Raw genomic sequence first — 11796 nt, 5'->3', positions numbered from 1 at the left:
CAGCCAAATTTTCCTATATTTTGAATCACATACTCAAGACCGTAGGGGGATATCAGATATAGCAGAGTAAAAAGCCGGGAGGGTGTGATAGAAGCAGTAATGGATTGCAGCGATACACACAAACAAAAGAACGGAAGCACGGGGAGCGTCTTCCTTCTTAACATTGTAAGGACCGATCGAAAACTTACATACAACAACCGGCACTTGAACGTTCGTTGTAGCCGGGTAGCGCTAATATAGTGTGGTCATGTTTCGAAATTCCAAATAATATTTTTGTCGCGTAGAATTCATGATGATAAAACACATAGGAACAGAAAAAAGTAAAACTTGTTCTTTCGATTTCCAAAATAATTTAATTTTTCTTCGCAAGATGGTGAAATATCACATGTTGATGAAACATTAAAAAGCGGAAAAATCGCTTGAGACGCTTTCTGTTTTATTTTTTACTGTACAACCTTTTTATTCTTATCATCTTTACGAAATAGAAATTTCTTAAACGAAAGTTCCACTTTAATGTCCTCTTGCTGGCTGGCTTTGTTTCCTATTCGTTCTAAAACATGAGCTGCAATCGGTTCTGCGAAGCGTAACTTAACCTTGCCGCTTGCACCGAATGTGTCCTCGATGATGCCTCTCTCGCCGCTCGATAAGCTGATTCCCAGCCCCACGAACGCTTGCCGACTGTTGCCAGATTTTTTAAACAGTCCCGTCGCAATCAACTCTCTCTCGTTCACCACCCGTTGAATTGTACCGGTTTTGGTTTTCTGCTTAAAAATCTGTAACCCGGGCAGCACCGTTTCGTGATACTTTACATCCCGTATGATGTGTGTAAGCCGGCCGGAAAAAGCCAACCGACAGTCGACCGCATGAATGTCGCTGTCCAACCTGGACCCAATTATGAGCGCGTTCGGAAAGGCAAGTATTGGCTTTTCGAATTCCAAGAGCGTAAACACGTGGTCATCGGTGGCGTTCGAAGTGTCCGATAATTCCTCCAAGTACTCGTACTGTTCATCGTAGGAAAATGTTTCACTTTTACCCGTGAAAAGAAGCACGGTGGCCAAGACTGTTTCGTAGCCGCATGTTACGTGAAATTTTGCCTTCGACCGGATCGGCCGTTTAAAGTACTTCACGCGGGTAAGTTTTGTGATGCACGCGTGGACATAATGGGCATAATTGGTGGCACAAACGATGCCACGTTCCAACGTTTTGGGATCAAACTGTGTGATGCAGATTCCAGCACGATCCCCTTGCCGAATGGTTTGGCAGCTTTTACGGAACATTTGTATAGATTTGACCTTCCGGTGAAGCTTTAGTTTTGGAATTTCGACGTCATCATTCACACCGAGTTTTCCCTGTAGCACCGTCCCAGTGCAAACGGTGCCCTGGCCTTTGATTGCGAAGCAATGATCGACAGCGAACATAAACGGAAGATCGGTGCTTCGGCGTGGGAGAAAAGATTTTTCTGCTAGTGTTTCAACGAGCAACTGGATGTTTTCGCCCGTTCCGGCAGAAATGGCCACAATCGGCGACTCGTCAAATGCCATCTTCGAGAGGACGTTTGAAATTCCCTTCCTCAGCTTGTCCAACGTTTTCTTCCGCTGCTGCGGATCAACCAGTGTGTCGATTTTATTCAAAACCACGATGAGTTTCTTGCACGTCAACTCGCCTATGAGGAGACATTCGGCCGTTTGCGGCTGTATGCCCTTTTCCGAGTCAATCACCAGCAGCATCATGTCGATGATCTGGGCACCACCGATGATCGTACGAATAAGACTGGCATGTCCGGGACAGTCAACGAAGGTGTACTGCAGCTTTTCGAATCCGTGCGCCACACACTGCTCCCTCAGGTGGTCCGGCAGGTCAACCTGCAGTGCGCTAAATCCCAGATCCAGCGTAATGCCACGCTCCTGAGACTGTGGGTTTTTGTCGAACGCTGCCGTGCTGGCGATTGCGCTCAGGGTTCGCGCTAGGGTTGTCTTGCCAGAATCCACATGACCCAAAATACCGATATTCAAATTAAGGTACATTCTGATTTGGATTTCAAACACCAAAGGAATGGTACGAACAAAACCGGCGATTAGACGAATGATTGTTTATAGTGTAATTGCACCTTTCTGTTTATAATTTAATTACACCGCATTTGACCACAATTGCAATAGCTATCGTATCTGTATTTTTTTAATAAAATTCTATATTATTTTAGGAATAAAATCAATTAATCCGAAATATCTTTTTAGATGGTTTTAAAATTTAAAAGGAAATAGAAATTGTGTGAATGGTGTAATTATCAGCATAACAATTCGCCGGTAGTTTGACAGCTCTCTCTCATAACATTTTCACCGGGCAACCTGTTTCTGAAGCAACAAAGTGGCAAATTTTCCCGTTTCTTCCCTTGTTTTGATCACGATCCACTTGTGACGGTTTGTTTGAGCAATATTTACTTGCGCGAGGGTGGTGAAAGTATTTCACCCTGTGTCTAACAACTGTGTCTCGATCGTGAACCGCCCAACGCGGATAGGCGCGGTTTCTATTTGTGGAAAGAAATTGCAACACTGCTCGGCCGCTGGGGGTGGCTGGAAAAAACATGACATCACTTGCACCAAAGACTACGCACTTCGGTGACGACGATTGACGCCTTTAAAAGGCCGTGTCGGTGGACAAAACAGGAAACGGAAGGAGGGGAAAGAAGAAAGTGTCCACGAGAGAGTCACTTTTCGATTGCGTGTGTGTTTACGCACACTTGAAATTGTGTGGTGTTTTGCCCATCCATTGCTCGGTTCCAGGAGGTACGCTAGATCGCAACCGTGTCCAGTGTGTGCAAGTTTCGTGACGTGGCCATATCAACCGACGGGCCTGAGGAATGCCCAACCGGACGAATGTAGATTGGTCCAGGTACGATGGCGATGGTAAAAGTGTACTCGCTGGCTGGAGTGGATTAATTTGTTGTTTTCATTGCAGATATGGACTTGGGGGTGATGATTCATCACCGACCGAGCGGAGCCGCGGTGCCCACAGTCGGACCGGTGGCGGCAGTAGCGGTTTTGTGGATCTTGGCAACGAGTATGACTATGGGGCCGGAGGTCACCACGCGTCGGGGCGCGATGAAATCTTCGCCGAAGATCAGGGCGACAAGCCGTGGTGGAGGAGCAACTTTTTCATCTCCCAACCGGTCCTGTTTGGCACGTGGGATGGCGTGTTTACATCCTGCTTGATAAACATCTTCGGTGTAATCGTGTTCCTGCGCTCCGGATGGATCGTTGCCGAGGCGGGCATCATGCATGCGATACTTATCATCTTCTGTGCCGTCGGGATCGCGCTGGTGTCCGTCCTTTCGGCGGTTGGCATCTGCGAGCGGTGTCGGGTGGAAAGTGGTGGCGTATATTTTCTCATCGCACACACACTCGGCTCGCGCTTCGGTGGATCGCTCGGTCTGCTGTATTGCTTCGGACAGGCCGTAGGCTGTGCGTTAAACGTGCTCGGTTTTGGTGAATCCATAGCCGGCCTCGTCGGACTGGAGGGTAATCAGTGGGCCATTCGTGGTTTCGCCATTGCCGCTGTCCTCCTGCTCGGTGTAATCAATGTGGCCGGTGTGAAGTGGGTTGTGAAGCTGCAGTTTGCCCTACTGATCATCATCCTTATGTCAGCGTTGGACTTTATGGTCGGTAGTTTCGTCGGCGAAGCACCCGAGCACGGGTTTGATGGTTGGGGTACGGGTAACATGGGGTTGAACCTGTGGTCGGCTTACTCGGAAGGTACGTCGTGGTTCACAGTATTCGGAGTGTTCTTTCCCACCATAACGGGAATCCTTTCGGGAATCAACATGAGCGGTGATCTCCGGGCACCATCGACTGACATTCCCAACGGAACGCTAGCTGCCCTCAGTACGTCCACGTTCCTCTATATGGTATTCACCCTGTTCCTCGGAGCCACCTGCCAGCGGAGCCATCTGCTGACGGACTATCAGATTGCTGTGAAAGTGTCGGCGGTGGAGTTTCTTCTGCTAGCCGGAATCTACGTGTCCAGTATGTCCTCATGTCTCGGTGCCATGTACGGAACGCCCCGCGTGCTTCAGAGTATTGCCAACGAGAATGTCATTCCCGGTATCGGCAAACTGGGCAAGGGGCGCGGTCCAAATAAGGTTCCACTGTATGCGATGGCCGTCGTGGCGGGCGTTACGACGACGTTCATCATCATCGGGGACATAAACACGCTGGCACCGATCGTCACGATGCCCTTTCTACTAACGTACGCCTGCATCGATTATTCGTACTTTGCCCTCGCACAAACGTTCGACATTCAGAATAGTCGCGAAGAACGGTTCCGGATACAGGCGCAAAGCCCACTGTACGAAACGAGAAATTATGGCACAACCGGCGATTACCACGAAAGTAACGATCTCGATCAGCTGTTCCCGGAGCGGACGCGGCATAAAAATCTTGGGGTGAGTTTTCCCGTCGAAATGGCCGTGAGGAGGCAGTTTTTCAATGTGATCGTTGTTCTTCCCTTAGACACCCTCAAACTCACCCCAGCATGTGCCTTCAAATGCCGTAACCAGCTCGGGGCGCGGTCAGGAATCGAGCTCTCGAGCAATCCAATCCCACCCGACTCCGGTGGCTAACGGAATACCTCATAGTGCATCGATAACAAGCGGCGATTCCGAAGTTATTTTCCGGGATGGCACGAACAGCGTCAACAACACCAGCTCGATCGGCGAAGCGGATGATGAACCGATCGCCCCGATTCGACCACCAATCCATTCGAAAACGAAGAATTGGTACTCAGGATTTTGTAACCGCTGGGCCTCTCTTCTAGGTGTAAGTAAATTTATTGTGTGTCAACCAGTGGCCACAGGAGCTAACGTTTTACCACTTTTAGGCTGGCATCAAAATACTCGTAATGCTGCTTGTAAGCTGGGTGTACGCCCTGATATGCATCGGAACCGTTTTCATCGTCTGGCTGTACGTCGGAACGGCAAATCCGGCCGTTAAACCAGGCCTCGCGCACGAGTTTCGTTTCTTCGTTTGGTTGAAGAATGTAGTTTTCCGGTGTTTTGGGTAATTAACAGATTCTCTTGCGTATTCAGGGGAGGGAAAAAAAACCCATCGACCCTTTTTGTTTTACTGGACTTATGTTTTACCGTTGTTTTTGCAGAAAACGTGTTCATGATTACGAGCAGGTTGTTGTCACACAAACCTGTCCCAACGTGAACCTGGCGGCAGCTCAATTGAACGAGGAAAACGAAGACTTTGCATCCCGGCGTCGGTACCACCAGACAGCGGTTGTGCAAGGGCGGTACGTGGACGAGGTGTGAAGGGTGGAAAAACACCCCGGTGAACGTTCGACGGTAAGCGGGAGTTTAACGTAACAAATCGACTAGCCAGAGAAGGATTCATTCCTATATTGAACGAGTGTTTCCTCGCCCCTTTAGTTGTAACCCGCCGTTTGACCGATCGCCAAAGTGAGAGTCTGACTGCTAAATGTGTGCTACATAACCAATAAGCATGTAACACGGTAACAATTTATATTAACAAAATTCCAAAATATAAGTATTTGTGAATGGGCGCGAGAAATGCGGCAGATGTAAAAAAAAAGAAACAAAACGGTGGAAACAGATCGGAACAAGCAATATCGAGCAGCACACATCAAATAATTACTGTTTAGTGTTGAAGCAGAAATCCAGGAAGAAGAAAAATTTCCGACCATGAACACACAAAATTGTTAGCATAGGATAAAAAAAATGTACATACGAAGGTTACCTTCTTATTGTCTTTACTTCAAGCTGGAGCCAGATGTGTAAACTTATTGTTTCCTGCATATAGATATAATCATTTTAGGCTTATTTATTAACAACTACTATGCTACTTTTGGCAACTTACCATAATGCACACTGATAATTGATGCTGTTTTAAGTGATACTTATGTTAATTGTGTTGAGATTATATCGATATCGGAACAGATATTCTTCATACAAGCAATGCAACGGCACGTTTCATTGTTCAGTGCTACTTTTTCCTCTTTTTGCTTTATGAAATAATCTGCTATTCGTTCTAATAAATCCAATACCTTGCGCATATATTGAAGCTGAAAGGAGCAGACACAGAATACTACTTTGTATCGTTTACTAATATACCACTTCGGAGAACGAGGGAACAATAAACAAAAAAAGTGTACGTGATTATTTTTACTGTTTAGATGAGCAATTCAAGCTAAATCAAACTTACCGCTAGTATCGTGTAATGCCGTGTAAATCAAATGAATAAATAAGATAAAAAACCAAAATCTAATGAAGATTCTTGTTTGATTTTGGGAAACTGTACTTTCTCTTCCTGGTAAATGTAAAAACAGTGCGGAGCCTAGGATTAGGACAGAATTTATTCAATGTTGTAAAATAAATAAAACACATGTTATCAAACACACTGAAGCATGTCTTATCTATATTAAAAAAGATACTTCTAGTACGCACATATCGATACACCCAACGGCAAGGGTTTCGCGTCACATGCAGTACGGGTTGCCATCCGGCCTCCATCGCCCGACCGTGCACATTGCTTCCCGTTACTATTCGTCACCCCGGATCGCCTTGTACTTGCTGATTTCCACGGGGAATGTTTCGCTTAGCTCCTTCATTAGGTTGCTCTTAAACTTGCGGTACGAATCTATCTTGCCCTTCACCTCTTCGTTCTTCGTTAGCGCCTTATCGATGCAGTCCTTCGTGTAGAGCTGCGGGTTCCGGCCCTGGTCGATGTAGTCGAACACTTCCAGCGGTACGTTCACGTCGATCTGGTGCTTCAGCTTGTCGATCTCCTGCAGTCCGGTGACGAGCGATTGGATCTTTTGATTGAGCACATTCTGCCCCTGGGGCTGGAAGTCACTGACGATGATGCGTATCTGGCGTACGTTCTCAATGAACATCTCCAGATGGTTTTCCAGGTTTTCCAGCGGTGAGGTCATTTCGTGAAACTCGTAAAATGTAGACCTTCTGAACAAACTGCGATGTTCTTGCGACCCTAGCGATCAGTGTGAGTTGTTTTGATTCAGAAATCTTGAACGTCAAACTACGGATGCTTACCCATGGCTGTTTATAACGTAGTTTCAGTGCTCCAACTCGTTTCTGGTTACCTCACACTGTGGTAGACTTTCATCACGGCATCGTACTCATGAATAAATCCTCCGCTGCTAGAATAATTGATAATTAGTTTTTAGCAGAACCTAGAAAGTTTCATTTCAAAACGCTGACACGCTCTAACATCTCGAAGAGATACAGAAGGGTTTGCAAATAAAAGAACTGATTACTAGTTTAGCTTTTTTTATTTCTCCTTCAAATCAGTAAGCATTTTCTTAACTTAATAATTGTTATCAATGTAAAAATCATCCGAATAAGGATTAATGCGACTGTTTGCCTGTGATAAGAAATATCAAGGGCTTTAAAAGGTTTTCACGGTTTTAATTCATGGACTTATAGTATGGAGCTTCAGGGCACTAGTATATATGTACAGTCTGTTCCCGAGTTACGCGGATTATGGGGACCAGAGAAATCCGCGTATCTCGAATATTGCTTGACACATAGTTTATACTAGGAGTTAAGAGATCGAGCTCTTGTGTACATGCATCATAGAATATTCAAAAAATTTCTTTGTTCATTAATATGAATGCAATGCAAGCGTATTCAAACAACATAAATTGCAGCAAACGAAATAAAAAGCGTAAGTTATGCATATGTGTAATTTACATATTTATTCGTGTGGTTGTACATCTCAGGAATTTAAATCGATGTAATAAACCCAATCTACTGTCAAACTTTGAAAACCGCGTATCTCCGAATCCGCGTAAGTCGAGAACCGCGTAACTCGAGAACAGACTGTATAGCGAAATTTGTCGTAAAATCAACACCCAGGTCTTCTCCAGGAGCAATCCACAATAAAACAAACATTATGATGATAGATTGATAATATTTTCGCAAAGATATAAGGAAAGTTTAAACTCCTTTTCGGTACTTTTCTCCGTGTGAGAATTCTGTCATCGGTTTTCCGGACACGCCGCAGGTACCTATTCCGACCCGACCGTTTACATTTTCCGGAGACGCGAAAATACTTTTCGGCTTCACGCCGGCCTTCTTCGAGGACTTTGCAGTAAACTGTAGCCATTTGTTCTTCTCGCACTCCCGTTCCTCTTCGAGCTCCTTGAATCGCTGAACCTTTTTCATCTTCTTTTTCTTCAGATATTCTTTCTGATTGTGCCGCATTCGCCTGAAACGCGAGATTTGAAATCAGTTACCTTCGCATTGTTATGTTACTTGAAGGGATTTGCATACTTATTACTGTTGGCCGGGAACACCTCGTTCCTGGTCTTCCGTTCCTTCAGCTCACTGATGGTGGTAGTACTTCGGTTCTGGTACGCTTCGAATACGATGCTCACCTCTCCGGTCTCCGAAATCGACTCTATGGTAGCATCATAGTACTGTCCGTCTTCAATCCACTTAGCAGAACATTTATCACCCACCTTCCATACCTTTGCTGGTTTCGCTTGTTTTTTGTCTGCCCCCGAGACGCCGTCAAGATAGCTGCTCGTCGTTGGCTCGATGTATGCAGATTTCTTTTGCTCCGGTTCCTGCTGCGCCTTTATCAGGTCCTTCGTTAGCTCGATCACTTCTTCCAGATCTTGTTTTAGTTTCAACAGCTCAGCATTTTCCGGATCAGTCAACAGTGCAGCCTCTACCTATAAAGCAACAACAGAAGATGCAGTCCTTCGTTAGCAAAATACATATCATTTAAAATCTTCCAAAACAAAACAGATACCTGCTGCAGCTGAAGCTTATAGTTCTGTAAGTCGTCCGCCATTTTACGCCGCCTTTTGTTAAGAACACAACAAACAGCTACAACCAACTTGCTCAAATGTTTTCAATTTTCAGCAAAACGATCTGATCTTGTGCGAGCCAAAAAAAACTACCTTCGCTCAATCGTGGAATTGTCAAACAACCTCTTTGTTTACAGTACAGGCTCTAAAACTTCCAAACCTTTTTCGATTTGCAGTAGAATAATGAAGTAAAATAACCTTTGAAACGGTTCTATAAATTTATGGAAAGCATTTGTTTCATTAATTTGATTCCTTAAATATTGTCGTAAACATAATTTTAGGTTTTGTGCAGTTTTCCAATGTAAAACATTGTTTATGTGCTTTTGTCCACTCGGCTATACGTATCGTCGCAAAGAGTATGTCGCCAGAAAAATTCGTGAAATGTGTTTATTAAACTTTATTGCCACTGCATTAATATTTCAGAATGGTTGATATTGTAATTTTAAGTTTCATTTCTTCTATTTTACAATCAAACAATTGCCTGTATTTCATGAACAACAAGAAAAAAAAATCGAATAATTTCGCATTTGACAACTTCCCAGACAATTGTCAAAAGTATTTTAGCTACGTTAGCTAGTGCAATCGCGTCTGGGATATTGCCTGGTGTGTCCTGCATTCTTTTTATCTAATCGTGACCAAATTATTATCCAGTTCCTCATTTCTTGTGCAAACGAAGAAAACAATTAAATACCACAAATGGCTTATCAGGTAAGATGTGGCCTACCGGTTTGTTGATGTTGTGACGTGTTTTTTCGGCTGCCTCGTTCACCTGACCTTCGTTACTGTGGTGATTTATTTACGCTGTTTTCGTGCCTAAGCTGGCCGATGAATCAGAAAACGATGCTGTCCCAAGAGTGATTCACAAATGTGCAATGGTGATCTGATCGTATTAACCGGGTGCTTCGTTATCTGCTTCTACCCAGGGAGGTTATCCGCAACCGCAGTACGGAGGAGGCTATGGGCAGCACCCAGCAGCAGCTGCGGGCTATGGGCAGCATCCGGGAACTGCAGCGGGCTATGGCGCTTATGCGCCTCCGCCCCAACAACCTGCGGTGAACCCAGAGATTCAGAATATTTTCCGCAACATCGACAAGGACAACACCGGCCGAATCAACAACCGGGAGCTCCAGCAGGCGCTTATCAACGGTCGCGGTGATCACTTCTCCGACACGGCTTGCAACTTGATGATCAGTGAGTATTATATTTCGTTGGTGCGTACGCACCAATTAAGATGGTACATGGTAACTGTATGTGTATTTATTTTTAATTCTCTTAGGCATGTTCGATCGGAACAAGGTTGGCACGGTGGACATCTACGACTTTGAGAAGCTGTACAACTACATCAACCAGTGGCTGCAGGTGTTTAAAAACTTTGACCGCGACGCGTCTGGTCATATCGAGGAGTCCGAGCTCACTCAAGCCCTCACCCAGATGGGCTTCCGCTTTTCGCCGCAGTTCATCCAGTACCTAATCACGAAGAACGACCCGGTCAATCGAAAGGAAATATCGGTCGATCAGTTCATTGTGACCTGCATCCAGATACAGCGCTTCACCGATGCGTTCCGTGTGCGCGATACTGAGCAGAAGGGCGTCATTACGATCGGATTTGAGGACTTTCTCGGCATTGCTCTTTCGATGTGTTCCTAAAAGTGTGCGTACCGTCGGACTAGAAGGCGAAGCTGATTCGACGCTCTGATCGCAACGAAATTGTTGAACAAATGTAACATGCAACCAACATGGGTAATCGATCTTCTTTGAACGTTTAGGCACACTCGAGATGATACGTTTAGTATTCTCACAAGTACACAGATCCAATTATGCAAGCATGGAAAGAATGTTGATGATGATAATGATGAAAAGCCTTATTCAGTTAAATGAAATACGCTTTTGTGAGAAAGAATCAAAATAGTGCATTCAAATGAACCATTACCATAAACGGAGGAAGAACGGCGTAGATCGATCCTATTATTGTAATAACACAGAAACAATCAACGTAACTAAATGCCGAAAGTAACCGTTAACATCATAACTTACTCCATACCAAAACACCAAACGCATCTCATCTCAAGTTAATCCAGTTGAAAAGCATTTCAAACGGCGAACGAAAGCTAAAACGACCACAATACCACTGTTCAGAATCGCGACACAAGTATATGCTACACATATAATTTCAGTTCTCTCAATAAACCGGCACGGGGAAGGATGCTGTGGAACATGCTCAGAGGCGAAGCGGGCAGCAGTACATACATACACGCATTTCTAGCATAAGGTTCGGTTCGTACGGTGCCGGAATTGTATCTTTGAGTTGATTGGCAATGGTTTCTGCGCATTGGAGCTATCGTCTTATATGGTAATAAGAGTTTCGTTATCGTCAAGATACGTGGCATGCCGAGAACTGCATTCTATTTTAACTATCAGAAATAAATGTACTATTATCTACTCCATGTTTGCAATATTAAAAAAGAGAGAAAAGCTAAATCGTTCCAAATTGTTCGTTGTCTATCTTGTTAAACCGAACATTTTCGATGCACCCGTGTTTATGTATAGTTTTCGTGGCATTGCTTTTTTAAATTCTTTTAAACGTTCGGTCATGCGAGCAAAAATTAAACCAATACAGCTGTATAATTCAATTTATAAATTTTTGTATTTATATTATTGTTCTTAAAATAAATTGAACCATTTTCGTGCTCAAATCGGTTTTTGTTTGTATCTATGTTTACGTATGTGCCAAAAACGCGTCTGTACTTTTTTTTGTTACCTACTGTAGTTTCACTAGTGTCTATGCAGCTGCGGGATGTTATGAAGAAAAGAATAAATGGTTAATAATATAAAGCACTAACATTGGAGTATTTATTTACACAAAAATGGAAAAATTGTCAATATTAGCAGATTAGTTAAACTGAATTTATTTACAAAAGACCTACGCCTGAGTGGAAGCTTCCCTGA

At 44.3% G+C, this 11796-nt stretch overlaps 5 protein-coding genes across 7 annotated transcripts; 2 read left to right on the top strand and 3 right to left on the bottom strand.

Annotated features, from left to right (window-relative positions):
- Positions 1 to 340: 340 nt before the first annotated feature.
- On the bottom strand, positions 341 to 2024 carry LOC131287977 (selenocysteine-specific elongation factor). The gene has a single exon (XM_058317075.1). It carries the CDS (start codon positions 2022 to 2024, stop codon positions 444 to 446), a length of 1581 nt encoding a protein of 526 aa, XP_058173058.1. The 3' UTR covers positions 341 to 443.
- Positions 2025 to 2404: 380 nt separating this feature from the next.
- On the top strand, positions 2405 to 6235 carry LOC131281874 (solute carrier family 12 member 8). Of its 3 annotated transcripts, XM_058311245.1 has the most exons (6): positions 2405 to 2889; positions 2956 to 4438; positions 4506 to 4811; positions 4873 to 5051; positions 5149 to 5341; positions 5426 to 6235. In XM_058311245.1, the coding sequence occupies exons 1-5, from the start codon at positions 2858 to 2860 to the stop codon at positions 5306 to 5308; spliced, it is 2160 nt and encodes a 719-aa protein (XP_058167228.1). In that variant the 5' UTR covers positions 2405 to 2857; the 3' UTR covers positions 5309 to 5341; positions 5426 to 6235. The 3 variants fall into 3 exon arrangements, with proteins under 3 accessions (XP_058167228.1, XP_058167220.1, XP_058167236.1); XM_058311237.1 differs by having other exon boundaries at positions 5149 to 6235; XM_058311253.1 differs by lacking the exons at positions 5149 to 5341; positions 5426 to 6235 and having other exon boundaries at positions 4506 to 4809; positions 4873 to 5037.
- A 116-nt stretch (positions 6236 to 6351) lies between these two features.
- Positions 6352 to 7009, bottom strand: LOC131281293 (mediator of RNA polymerase II transcription subunit 10). Its single transcript, XM_058310569.1, has one exon. The coding sequence runs from the start codon at positions 6946 to 6948 to the stop codon at positions 6556 to 6558; it is 393 nt and encodes a 130-aa protein (XP_058166552.1). The 5' UTR covers positions 6949 to 7009; the 3' UTR covers positions 6352 to 6555.
- Positions 7010 to 7360: 351 nt separating this feature from the next.
- Positions 7361 to 8923, bottom strand: LOC131294964 (survival of motor neuron-related-splicing factor 30). Its single transcript, XM_058323020.1, has 4 exons — positions 8793 to 8923; positions 8309 to 8712; positions 7862 to 8243; positions 7361 to 7487 (listed from the first exon to the last, which is right to left on the bottom strand). The coding sequence occupies exons 1-3, from the start codon at positions 8832 to 8834 to the stop codon at positions 7973 to 7975; spliced, it is 717 nt and encodes a 238-aa protein (XP_058179003.1). The 5' UTR covers positions 8835 to 8923; the 3' UTR covers positions 7361 to 7487; positions 7862 to 7972.
- A 436-nt stretch (positions 8924 to 9359) lies between these two features.
- Positions 9360 to 11328, top strand: LOC131282769 (peflin). Its single transcript, XM_058312313.1, has 3 exons — positions 9360 to 9558; positions 9774 to 10041; positions 10127 to 11328. The coding sequence occupies exons 1-3, from the start codon at positions 9547 to 9549 to the stop codon at positions 10495 to 10497; spliced, it is 651 nt and encodes a 216-aa protein (XP_058168296.1). The 5' UTR covers positions 9360 to 9546; the 3' UTR covers positions 10498 to 11328.
- The last annotated feature ends 468 nt before the right edge of the window (positions 11329 to 11796 follow it).

Source organism: Anopheles ziemanni, chromosome 2, assembly GCF_943734765.1.
Source record: "Anopheles ziemanni chromosome 2, idAnoZiCoDA_A2_x.2, whole genome shotgun sequence".
Classification (NCBI taxonomy): Eukaryota; Metazoa; Arthropoda; class Insecta; order Diptera; family Culicidae; genus Anopheles; species Anopheles ziemanni.
The sequence above is the reverse complement of the archived record's forward strand: the minus strand, read 5'-3'. Positions and strand labels throughout refer to the sequence as shown.

Bases quoted from the DNA above. Each gene is read 5' to 3' on its own strand.
- LOC131294964 (XM_058323020.1), bottom strand. From the start codon at position 8,834: ATGGCGGACGACTTACAGAACTATAAGCTTCAGCTGCAGCAG. The intron at 8,713-8,792 runs GTATCTGTTTTG...GTTGCTTTATAG, and splicing joins ATAAGCTTCAGCTGCAGCAG to GTAGAGGCTGCACTGTTGAC. The intron at 8,244-8,308 runs GTATGCAAATCC...CTCGCGTTTCAG, and splicing joins TTCCCGGCCAACAGTAATAA to GCGAATGCGGCACAATCAGA.
- LOC131281293 (XM_058310569.1), bottom strand. From the start codon at position 6,948: ATGACCTCACCGCTGGAAAACCTGGAAAACCATCTGGAGATGTTCATT.
- LOC131282769 (XM_058312313.1), top strand. The intron at 10,042-10,126 runs GTGAGTATTATA...TAATTCTCTTAG, and splicing joins GGCTTGCAACTTGATGATCA to GCATGTTCGATCGGAACAAG.
- LOC131287977 (XM_058317075.1), bottom strand. From the start codon at position 2,024: ATGTACCTTAATTTGAATATCGGTATTTTGGGTCATGTGGATTCTGGC.
- LOC131281874 (XM_058311245.1), top strand. From the start codon at position 2,858: ATGCCCAACCGGACGAATGTAGATTGGTCCAG. The intron at 4,812-4,872 runs GTAAGTAAATTT...TACCACTTTTAG, and splicing joins GCTGGGCCTCTCTTCTAGGT to GCTGGCATCAAAATACTCGT. The intron at 5,052-5,148 runs GTAATTAACAGA...TTGTTTTTGCAG, and splicing joins GTAGTTTTCCGGTGTTTTGG to AAAACGTGTTCATGATTACG.